The sequence below is a fragment of the Desmodus rotundus genome, chromosome 8 (assembly GCF_022682495.2).
Source record: "Desmodus rotundus isolate HL8 chromosome 8, HLdesRot8A.1, whole genome shotgun sequence".
In the NCBI taxonomy this organism is placed as follows: domain Eukaryota; kingdom Metazoa; phylum Chordata; class Mammalia; order Chiroptera; family Phyllostomidae; genus Desmodus; species Desmodus rotundus.
Genome location: NC_071394.1, coordinates 27,848,083 through 27,860,965, shown reverse-complemented (window position 1 = coordinate 27,860,965; position 12,883 = coordinate 27,848,083). Strand labels below are relative to the sequence as shown.

Sequence of the window (12,883 nt, the reverse complement as noted above, 5' to 3'; positions counted from 1 at the left end):
TAAAAAAATAGAGGACTCCAAAAAATAGACTCCTGACTGTTGTTTCCTATTTATCATTTGATGTTTTAAAGTTCTTAAATATTTGTATATTTGTAAAGTAAAAAGAAACCAATTTAAAGATACCAGTTTTAGATCACCCCTAAGTGTATTTAAGATGTTAAGATTTGACTGTTTTTAAGCCACGTAGAGTAGAAGAACATGTTTTCCTAGCTGTCACAACCCATTTTTAAGAGGATTGAGGAGATCCCACTCCCTTGATGGGGGAGCCACGGTATCAGGTTGCAGTGTGATTCTTTGCAGGCCATTATAATGATTTATCACCATTTTATGTCGTGCAGAGTGTAGCAGAAGGTATTTTTGAAAGTTAGATATATATTATTTTATATTTGTGCTTTTTATTCCCATAATTAATACACTGAGACATAGGAGTATGATATTTTAAGATATTGATACAACTTGAATATCATATTATAATGTTAAGAATATTTGTTTTGTTGAAACAGGTCTAATTTTAGGCAGTTCACTAATCTTTCCAATGTATTCTACTTAATGTAGTATTCATTAACACGGGAAATATTAAGTTCTTCCTATATTGCAGACATTTAGCATTACAAGTGAATAAGACATGCATGCCTCATTCTCAAGGAAAATGGTCATGAAAGTTGCTGCTGACCAATATGGTTGTCATACACACCGATATAAAAGTTATTAGAATCATTGTTTACTACTGTTGTTAATGTTAAAATCCCAATTAAATTTCCAGAGTAATATAGAAATTAGTTATAATATAGTCCAGATAGAGTGATGTTTTGGGAAAAGGTCTTTTGCTACACATTTGGTTAGTTTGACTATCGATATAATGGCTAAGTTAAATGTCCCAGGAAGCTAGGTGGAGGCAGAGTGGGAATAGTGTAATATATGTAGAAGAACTTTTCGTTAGTATTATGAATATTGAATACTTTAAGAAAGCCTTGGATCCTGAATATTTCGTTGCATTTTTGGTGCTGCTTCAGTGGCCTAGTACATTTAAAAAATTCAGAATTTGGTAGAGTTATTTTGTATGGCTAGTTGGAATTGACTCAAAGTGCTGATTTATTATAAAGTTTATTAGCAGTTCATGTTACTTGGTATGATTATTATATATAACCTTTGAGGAAGTTTTTACTATTAGAATGTTAAAATATTACAGAATAGGATTTAAATGTCTATTTTGTGTGTGTGGCATTTTAGACCCTAAGTAATTTTCAATTACATACTCAAATCCTCAAGTTTTAAGTTTGTGTAGCTGATTTTGTCTATATTGACTAAATGACAAAATAGTATGTAGTACCCATTTTATGTGGGGACATTTATTAAGACAGTTGGCAGGGATGTGTGAAGAAAACATGCAGACGAAACTCTCATATGTCTTACCAAGTCCTGTATGTAACTGCTAAACCCATCCTTTGAATGTGTATGGTGTCAAGTAGCCAAGAGTATCTGATGTTTGAACTATAGAGAAAATAAGTTAGTGAAAGTACCCTGTAAATTATATATAGAATAGTGTATAAATTTAAGGCCACATTACTCCAAAGAACAGCTATGGTAGGTACTTGAGACGGGGAGAGAGAGCAAGAAGGATATAGTAGAATCAAACCCTTTGGATTTTTGTAGATTTAGTAATTTTTGATCTCAAGTAAAGAGTTCTTCCTGAGGATTTGTAGGAAAGGTGCTTTCATACACGGCTGGTGGGTATATAAATTGGTATCATTTTGGAGAGTACTTTTGCAGGATCTAGTAACTGAAAAACACACTTACTTTACACCTATCCATTCCAGTTTTCAGTATATATCGTACAGCAGCATCAGCAAGCTTTTCTCTAAAGAGTCACATAGTAAATACTTTAAGCTTTGTGGGAAAAGGCAACATTTAAGATATTACATAGTTAATAAGAGAGAACAAATTTTCATAGATTTTGAGTTGATCTAATGCAAAATATAATAGAACACTTTTTTTTTTTTGGTAATTCAGTTTTGTTACTTGAACAGCAACTAGATTTAGAAGGTTTAAGGTATGAGTAGTCAATGAAAAAAAAAAAGCATTTTCCAGGCTACTCTTTGAATAAATTAGCCAATTAAGGTGAGAAACAGAATTTTACTGCTGGTTGGAGGAGAGGTAGTGGTGAGAAGGATTGTTTTTTTCTTTAAAAATAAGTGAAGACTCAATCTTACTTTTTTGGAGAGGGGAAGGAGGAAATTGAGGGAAGAAGCAAGGCAGAGTGAAATTGTGAGGTTACAGATGAGCTAAATCAAATGAAGCATTATATATCTGTTATAGCAATATGATTTTGGAGAAGTCCTTTATCCTTTTTCATTTTTCCCATAGTAAAATGAGGTGATTTAGTTAAATAATCTCTAAGCAATTCTAGCTCTGAAGTTCTAATTTTTAATCAACTAGATTAGAAATTAGATCTGGTTTTATTCTTTTCTCCTGCAGGGCTTTTCTTTTTAAAATGTTCATTCTTATGTTGTAGGTTTCTACTTATAATTATTATTCTTTATTTACTTTTTATATATTCCAATGTATTACTGTATACAGATTAACTTGAGACATGAAGGTAGTGCTTGCTTTTTTTTTTGTCCCTTTAGAAAAAGGAACACCTTTAGAATGCTGGTTATACTACCATGCCAAATTTATTATAATGGCAACATAAAAATTATTTGTTTTACATCACAATTATTATGTCATTGTCATTTACAGTTAGCGTGTGCTTTTTCATATTTTTTGTCTTTTACCATTGCAAATCCTAACTTAGCAATTAATTTTTATTAAAAACTAGTTATTAGAAGTAAGTTGTTTCTAATTCTACTGCATTTTTTCAATATGTGATGTTCAAGAATGTTTGTTTTAAACTGTTACTATATATTACGTATTTTTATTGTTTTCTTCTTGGATTTTTTTTAAAAAAGGTGGCAGTGTATGTTTAAGTTTTCATTTAATGTGATGTGTAAGTCATCTTCTTCAAGTTGACATTTCCTTCAGCTAAAATTTAGATTAGTATTTACACTTATTGCTTCATACGTCTTGACTGCTTCAATTAGTTTGTAGCGTTCAGTACTTTTATTCCATTTCTGAATATATGAACTGTCTTTGGTGAAAGCAACCTCCATTTATACTGTGCTGGTTTTCCTTTCCTAGATAGTGTATGTATAATCTTGGTCAGGGGTCGTTGACATTAGGTTATGTAGGTATTGTAAATCTAGGTATCTTCTTGCTGTAATTTAAAGGAAAGAGTTGAAAACTGGTTATATTGAAATACTTATTTTTTATATAAGCTGTGTTTTATTATAGTTTATGCTTGTTTGAATGTTCTCTTAGAAGCATCTCTGGACAACAGGTAATTTTAGTAAAAGCTTCAATTATAGAATAGTATGTAGCTTCCCCAAAGTTCTTTGCAGTTCTGAAAATAGCCAGCAGGGGATCTCCTCTACACCCATTTCCATCTAAGTACAGTTCATGATAAGTGTCTTTGATTATACTGTTGAGGCATTTTATAGAATGTGACAAAGTGGCTTGAGAGAGTTCTTAACTGGATATAGATAATCTAATGTGATAAAATATTATCTTCAGGCACACTCTAGAAATATTTGTAGGTTGGGTATTTTTTAATAATTATGTTTTGCATTGTGGTATTAATAAATGTAAATTCCAGAATTTTTTAAATAATGGGCCTTTCAGAGGAAATATGAAATGCTGAAATTGCATAGTGCTCAGAAATTCTTTGTGTACAGTGTTGCTCAGAATAAATCTTCAAAGGGAATGAAGGTGGAATAACTTAATTTTTAAAGTTGATCATTTAAGTATTAGAAACATGTTTATTTTTTTCTTCTCAGTTCTGTATTTTTTGTTACTTGGCTAATAGTGGGACTTATAGGAATTAATGGGTGTATTACTTTCATTTTCCTTGACAGTATATTAGATAGGTAGGTAGGTCTTTTAAAATGCAGTTTTCTCTTCAAGTGTATAATTCTAACTAATGTCTTATTTCTAAAAAATTATTTTGTTCCCTGAGAACTAATTTTAGAGGAAAGAATTTGACAATGTAAGTTTGATGAAGGATAAGGGCATAATAGCTTTTAGAAACCATATTGAAATAGCTTAATACTTTCTAAGAAATTGATCATTGGTTTATGTTCTTAAATGAAAGTTTTATTTTGTAAATTAGATATTGAGATTTTTAAAACCTGTTTTTACTGTAGAACTTAGCATTCATTGTTAATCTTAGAGATAGGAAGGCTTGTGCTTTATTAACCCAAGGAATAAAAAATAATAATGAAAGATAAATGTTGGACTTAAGCTGCTTTTGCATGTTGTTGGAAAAGAGCAACTCTCTGTTTTGCCCCTGTATGCTAGTATTTCCTGTTTGAGATGTTTTTCTTTTACCTGATTGGAAATAATTAGTGCAGAAATATAATATTTAGTTCTCTGCTATATTTCATGTAAAATTGTGATGTTATATTGATTTTTTCTATTAAGGCAAATACAGTGTTCAGAAATTTCAGGGAATGTTTATAAATTTTTGAGTTTGAAATCATTTTAAATATAAACATAAGAGCGATTTATGCCATGTTCGAGATTTCCTGGGTGAAAAATCTCAGCCCTACAATTACTTTCACACAATAAAGGGAAAAGATGTAACATTTTAGGATATATTTGAATTTTTGTGTGTGTAATGTAATCGAAGGCAAATACATTTTTAAAATTGTTCTTGTTGTAGTTAACGTTCTCTTAGGCACAAAATGATATTAATAATAACTTATTAAAGTTAATATCTACAATGTGCACAGTGTAGTTATTTATTTGTAGTAATAGAATATATGTACATTTTAACAGATAATAAAATACTAAATGAGAATTATTTATGGAAATAAAATGTGAAACTTAAAAATTAGTTTAAAAAAAGAGCAGGGATGTGAAAGAAATACTGTATATTTAAATGTCTTAATTCTAACTTAGTTAATGTCAAATTGAATAAAAGAAACTGTTGATGTTTGGGAAGTGGAAAAAGACATTGGAACATATTTAGTGTGCAGCTGTTGTAGAGCAAATTGAAACTGACGTATTTCATCCTGTGCGTATTAAAACTTTGTCTCTGTGAACATTTGGGTCTTTTCTTTTTGTCTCAGATCTTTGGTTTCCAGGCAGGACTGACGTCTTTGGATTGCAGGGGATCTTACTGCTTACCTGTACCGATCATTCCCTCTTTCAGCACTGCTGTTTATGGAAAACTTCTGAAACTCCCTACGTGCTGGTAAGCATTACGTTAAATGTGGCTTACGGTAATTTTTATTTATTATCTTAGGAGTAAAAACCAGTTGTATCTGTTTTATGTCAGTGTGTTAGTTTTATACAAAACCTTAGAAAAATATCTGAATTCATACTGTCTTTTACTGAGACACTAAAAATCTCTTTTAATATCTCAAGTGCATTAGGTCATAATATCTTTTGTGGTAGTGACAACTGTTATTTGGGTTGTAACTGTTAATCCATGTTGGAGCTATAGTAAAATAAATGTTGCTGCCTCATAATGTACTAGGAACTGCAAGGGCAAATACTTTTTTTTTCCTCATTGAGATAATACAGACAAAAATTAAAGAAAACTTGGACATTGATATTAAAGCCAAAGTATCACCTAAAAAACAATTTTATGTGTATTCATACTCACTAAGAAAAGTATACCCATGACATCCATATAAAATACTTGACATATACATGTGTAGTCACTATTATCATTTAGTATTGGGTTATTTTATTTGGAGGTCATATTTCCCTAAACTCAAAGAGACTTACAAAAAGAAAGCCAATAGTTAGTCATAACTTTTTTTAGTTGAAAACAAATACTTTTAATATATTAAAGAAATAATTGCTTAAATATATGAAATAAGGTTTAAATATATGAAATTATATCCTAGTGAAGTATTGGTACATTTTAAAATTGAGATTATTTCAAGTATTTGAAATATATTTTTGCTTTCTTATACTAATTAGTAAGCATATTTTTATAGGATGATTTCTACTAGTTATTTTGAAAAGCAACATAACTTTCAGAAAATAGATATTATTTTTTTCTATCTAAAGTACTTGCTGATAATTTTCTTCAATAATATATAGCTTTTATTTTTTAATATATTTAATTATGCTATTATAGTTGTAGAATGAAATTTGTAAAGTAAATGCTGACATTTTAAAAGAAATTTCCTACTGATTCAGAAATTTAAAAATATAGAAATTACAGTTGTTACAAGTCTTGGAATCAGTTCTATAAAATGAAAGCAGTATTAAATGATTATTCTTATTTTTACTTGGTAAGTTTAATTTTGGCCTTAGTTATTCATATTCCTCATATATCATTTGCTGTGTTGTTTAGAGATTGTTTTAAACTTTAAATGTGTATATACAGCATATTGCATTTGAGTCAAATTTTATATTCAAATCTATTAAGAAATACCATGTGATATGTCACAGTTGATGTTGGTGTCTACTTTAGTAGATATTTGTGAATACTGTTTTCCCAGTTGTGTGCTGATTTGTTATTTATAACTTGAATTTTATTGGAAACACAGGGCAATTCACTATGGAAAAATACTTAAGAATTTTTAAAAACAAAAAGCCAAAATTTCCAAAGTGAATTATAGCCCTTATATGAAAAATACTGAATATTTAAATAGGCAAGGCTTATTTTAAGGATGTATAGGGCTTTCTATAAATATTATCAGATGTGATTTAAAATATGTTTGCTGACATCTAGAAGACAATATTCCAATTTAATACTAAAAGCATAAGATCACAGAATGCAAATATTTGTTTGGATATGGTTTGCTTTTTTTGTGGTGAAGACCACTTCTCTTTATTTTAGTGATATTTTTGCTGTGCTTTACAGAAGTATATTACTTTAAAGTAATTTCTTTAAATTATTTCCCTTAATAAATAGAAAGTAAGTTATAATTAATCTGTTGTTAACAACTCTAAATTTTGAAGTTGTAAATACAAACCTCAATAAACTGAGATATATCTGAGTTAAATGAAGTGAAAAAAAATGCCAGATAAAATACATCAGGTAGTGCTTGAATTAAATCAAAATAATATGAGAACTGAGAATTTTATTTAACTCATGTGGTGAGGATCTTTTAGTAAGGCACCCTGGTTATGTCATTTAATGTTAACTCTGCTGCCGTGCATGGTCTCTCCCTTCCTCAAATTACACAGGCTCTTTTCATTTGGATTTTTAAAATTCACATTCCAGTTTCTTAAAGCACATATATGATGCTGTGTCTCTATTTCATTCAGTAATGAGAAGAGCATATTTACCACGGTCCTCAGGACATTTTATAGCACATTGAATTTTAGTCCATATGTTAGAGTTAACATTGTAAATCAGCAAAATAATTTATGCTTTTTACTTAAAAAATATTTTTAAAGATTTTATTTATTTTTAGAGAGTGAGAGGGAGAATGAGAGAGGTAGAGAAACACCAATGTGTGAGAGAAACATAGAGGGGTTGCCTCTCAGCCAGCAATCCAGGCATGTGCCCTGACTGGGAAACAAACCCGTGACCTTTTGGTTCTCAGGGCAGCACTCAATCCACTGAGGCACAGCAGCCGGGGTCTAAGAATATTTTAAAATTGAGAGTTTAATTGTGCATGAAGGTTCAAACTTATTGCATTTACTTTAAGCATGTTTGCTAATAAATATGTGTTTTAGGTAACATTGAAAATGAGTTATATTTCTCTAATTCAAGTGATCCAATTTTAGCTTCAACGAAGAAGCTATTGGTGGGGGGAGGGAAGGGGAGAAAAGGCATACAAACTGTAATTGAAAAACAATAACAATTAAAAAAAAAGAAGCTATTGGTAAACTTCAGTTTCTTAGAATTTATTTAAAAAATATTTGGAGGTACATACATTTTGTTTTTATTTTTATTTATTTTTACTGAATTTATTGGGGTGACATTGGTTTGCAAAACCATACAGATTTCAAGTGTACAACTCAACAACACATCACCTGCATACTGCATTGTGCACCTATCACACCAAACTAAGTCTCTTTCCATCCCCATTCCCAGCCCTTTGTCCACCTCCACCTAGCCCCCACGTGCCTTTCCCTCTGGTCCTCACCACGGTGTCCTCTGTGTCAGTGTGTGTGTGTGTGTGTGTGTGTTTTGCTAATCCCTTCATCTTCTTTCATCCAGTCTGTCAGTGTGTTCCATGTATCCAAGCCCCTGTTTCTATTTGTTCGTCAGTTTATTTTGTTTATCAGATTCTACATTTAAGTGAGATCATGTGGTATTTACCTTCCTCTGACTGGCTTATTTCACTTAGCATAAGCATCTTCAGGTCCATCCATGCTGTCCTAAAAGGTAAGATTTTTCTTTTCACATCTGTGTAGTATTCCATTGTGTAAATGTACCACAACTTTTTATCCACTCATCATGATTAGTGGTATTTTGCATATTTTCATATGTATATCCTCTCTGGAGAAATGTTTATTCAGGTTCTTTGCCCATTTTTTAATTTGATTGTTTGTGTTTTTGGTATTGACTTGTATAAGTTCTTCATAAATTTTGGATATTAAGCCCTTATCAGATTTGTTGATGAATATGTTCTCCCATTCCGTTGGTTTGTGTTTTTATTGTTGACGGTTTCCTTTGCTGCGGAAAAACTTTTTTAGTTTGATACAGTCCCATTTGTTTATGTTTTCTTTTGTTTCCTTTGTCTAAGGAGGTCGATCAGAAAAAAATACTGCTATTGCTATCAGAAATATCCAAGACTTTACTGCCTATGTTTTTGTCTAAATCTAGAATTTTAATGTCTTTGAGTCTAACATTTAAGTCTGTAATCCACTTTGACTTTATTCTTGTGTAAAGTGTAAGAAGATGGTCATGTTTCATTTTTTTTACATGTATCTGTCCAGTTTTCCCAGCACCATTTATTGAATAGACTATATTTACCCTATTGCATGTTTTTTCTTCCTTTGTCAAATATTAATTGACTGTAAAGACATGGATTATTTCTGGGCTCTCTATTCTGTTCTGTTGATCAATATATCTGTTTTTATGCCAGTACCATGCTGTTTTGATTTCAGTGGCCTTGTAGTAGAGTTTTATAATCAGGTAGTGTGATTTCTCCAACTTTGTTCATCTTTCTCAAGATTATTGTTTTTATTTGGAGTCTTTTGTGGTTTCATATATATTTTTGGAATATTTGTTCTTCTGTGAAATATACCATAGGTATCCTGACATGATGCATTGAATGTGTAGGTTACTTTGGGAGGTATGGACATTTTATTGATGTTATTTCTTCTTATTCATGAACGTGGTAAATGCTTCCACTTATTTATATCTTCTTCACTTTCTTCTGTGTCTTATAATTTTTCAAGTACAGATCTTTCACATCCTTGGTTAAATTAATTCCTAGTTTATTTTATTTTATTTTATTTTACTTTACTTTTTACTTTACTTTACTTTACTTTACTTTTTTGGAGCAATTCTGAATGGGATTTTCTTCTTAGTTTCCCTTTCTGATAGTTTATTATTGATGTATAAAAATGCAACTTATTTCTGGATATTTATTTTATATCCTGCTACTTTACTGATTCATTTATCATTTCTAGTAGTTTCTTCATGGAATCTTTAGGATTTTCTATGGAAAGTATCATGTCATCTGTAAATAATGACATTTTACTTCTTCCTTTCCAATTTGGATGCCTTTTATTTCTTTTTCTTGTCTAGTTGCTGTGGGTAGGACTTCTAGTACTGTGTTGAATAGGAGTGGTGAAAGTTGAATACCTGTCTTGTTCCCCAGCTTAAGGGAAACACTTGTAGTTTTTGTATATTGAGTATGGTATTGACTGTGGGTTTGTCATTTATGGCCTTTATTACATTGGGATATGTTCCCTCTATTCCCATTTTGCTGAGACTTTTTAAATCATAAATGGGTATTGGATTTTATCAAATGCTCTTAGCATCTATTGATATGATTATGTGGTTTTTAGCCTTCATTTTGTTTATGTGGTGTATCACCCTTACTGATTTGTGGCTATTGTACCAACTTTGCATCCCCGTAATAAATCCCACTTGGTCATGGTATATAATCTTTTTAATGTATTGCTGGATCTAGTTTGCTATTATTTTGTTGAGGATTTTAGCATTTACATTCATCATGTATACTGACTTAAAATTTTCTTTCTTTGTAGTGTTATTGTCTGGTTTTACAATTAGGGTAGTGCTGTCCTTGTAAAATGAGCTTGGAAGTCTTCCCTCCTTTTGAGTTTTTTGGAATAGTTTGAGAAGGATAGGTGTTAGTTTGTCCTGATGTTTGATAAAATTCACCTGTGAAGCCACCCAGACAGGACTTTTGTTTGTTGAGAGTTTTTTGATTACTGCTTCACATACAGCTGGTAAAGTTTTCACTGATTTTCATGCTTTTGGTAGGTTGATTTATTTAGATTGTATGCTTTTTGACAAACAAGTCTGTTTCCTTTTTATTTACATAACACATGTAAAATGTGTTCTTGGCCAAAGCAAAAACCAGTAACTTTAATGAGTTACTGAAATTGAACTAAAATTCCAGTGAATTTCTTAATCAGAATTTTCGATGTTCTATTTGAATGTTCTACTAATTATATATATAAAATATATCACATAAACATACTTTCTCTTTTTTATTAAATAGTTAAAAACATTTTTACCTAAGTAGATGAATTATCTGACTTGTCTAGGGGCAAGATGATAAGATTCATGAAGAGACAGCATTTGTGTATTTTGTTTGTTTGCTGCCACCCATACGTCATTGTAAGATTTTTGATTTTATATATTATAATAATCAAGCATTCATTATATTTTTGTTTTAGAGATAGACAAGATTTACTTTCCATTTTTTGTTCATCTGTTATCTAACATTTTAATTCAAATAATGATATTTTTATTTCAGAAATTTTGAAAAATAGTACAGTATTTTTGTATTTAAACATTATATAATTTATATTTTACAGCCACTTGCAAATGCTAAAAATTATCGTAATTAAAAAGTATATATTGGTGGGGTTTTTGAGAAATGCTGATAAATGAGAAACTTGATTCAAACTGTATAATACCAAACTAGCATTAAAAAGACCAGTGTAGAAATATATGTACTATTGTTGAAAGATCTTGATGATTTATAAGATATGTTATTTAGTCATATACACATATATATCCATTAAAATTATATGTATATCTGTTGATGAATAAAATCAATAGACAGAGGTGTGTATGTATGTAGCAAAACTCATAAAAAGTTATTTGTGGGGAGTGGAGTGGCATCAGAAGGAGCAAAGAAGAGCTAACCATTTTTATCTACCAATCGTTCATTTCATTTTGCCTACTATTTAATAAAATTTTTTTCTTTTCATTTAAGTATTGATGTGTAAGTTAAAGGATTATTGTATATAGAACTAAATATAAATTTCTTAGCTTTTAAAACTGCTTTCATTTCTAAGTTGAGTTAGTGAAGTTTTATACTCATTTTATTTTGGAAAAAGTGATCTAATCTTATTTTACTGTACAGGATATGAGTAATAACAAAAATACATTTTTGGAACCACTTTGTAGGTTCAAACTTTGCATTTGGGGATTCTATATAAATCTTTAGATCCAGCTGTTGCTGAAGATACTCTTTCATTTGCTATGAGGTGTGTTGATGTTAAAAGAATGGATGGCTGTTTTTCAAGTTTATGTAGGGCAAAAATTTTATGGTATTACAATGACCATGAATGGATTGTATAAGTTAATTCCTTTGCATTTGGGTAGTAAGAACCACTTCCACATTTTTTTTTTTTAAGTTTTGAAGGAAGAATTTTCTTTATAGAAATGCTGTATTGGTCCAGAATTTTCACCAGCTCTATATTAAAATTTATCAGCAGATGGTACAAGTAAAGTCTTTTTTAAAGTATTTGTTAATTAGGTCATATTAATTTTCAGTCTTTGCTACTACACAATCAAGACCTGCTTGTTTCTATTGCCTTAAATTTATCCTGGAGTTTGTCCAAATTTATTTTTAATGAGTTGTTTATCCCACTAGTTACATTAGGATTTATTTTTCCCTAGAGAGTAATGTTTACATTGATAGTTTTTAAACCTATTTGGTAAAATGAACATATGTTCAGACTAGGACTTAGGGATATGTGAAATAGCCATTTGTTAAATAAATAATTTTATTTTCATTAACTTAACTGTTAAAATGTGGGCTTAGTGATATTCCTCCCCAAAAATAATTAGGTAAATTCAGAAGTTTTTAGATGCCTTTAGTATGAATTTTATTGAGCTGTTTTATTTTAAACAAAGTTTAAACAAATTTGTAGTGACATAAATCACATAGAAAATTATACTTTTATTCTGCCTTTTCATTGACATTTTAATGAGCCCCTCCCCCCTGTAGCTTTTAAAAGTTGTAAAAGCTGTTGATTTGTTTAAAAATCTCTGAAGCAAATATGGCATAATATTATGGTTTAATCAGTTGGGTTTATGAAGTGGATAAATGGGTATTCTTTTCCTATACTTGCTGGCTTGTTAAAAATAGTTCCAAATTGACAAAAACAAAAGAGGAAAAAACCCCTCTTCATTCGTATTGTTATAATAACAGGTACATTGTTTAAGCTACCATCTATTGCCAAATAATTTAAAAATATTCGTTTATTGTAGTTCAGATGCTACTGGAGCACTTAACAGATGTATAATAAACTGTGCTTTTATTTGTAGTTGGTTACAGCTGGAAAATAAAACAAACCACAAAAGCATGTCCTATGTGTATGATATAACTTGTTTATTATTGAATTCTGGCATTTGTACAAAGTGAATTATTTCCTTTGA

The 12,883-nt window shown here is 30.2% G+C and overlaps 1 protein-coding gene across 4 annotated transcripts in view; it reads left to right on the top strand.

Annotated features, from left to right (window-relative positions):
• The window catches only part of VPS13B (vacuolar protein sorting 13 homolog B), a 669,566-nt gene that overhangs the window by 79,916 nt on the left and 576,767 nt on the right, over positions 1–12,883 (top strand). For all 4 annotated transcript variants that reach the window (XM_024572260.3, XM_024572257.3, XM_045181664.2 and 1 more), the window contains one exon: positions 5,166–5,290. In XM_024572260.3, coding sequence (XP_024428028.2) covers positions 5,166–5,290 — 125 coding nt within the window. The remainder of the gene's footprint in view (positions 1–5,165; positions 5,291–12,883) is intronic.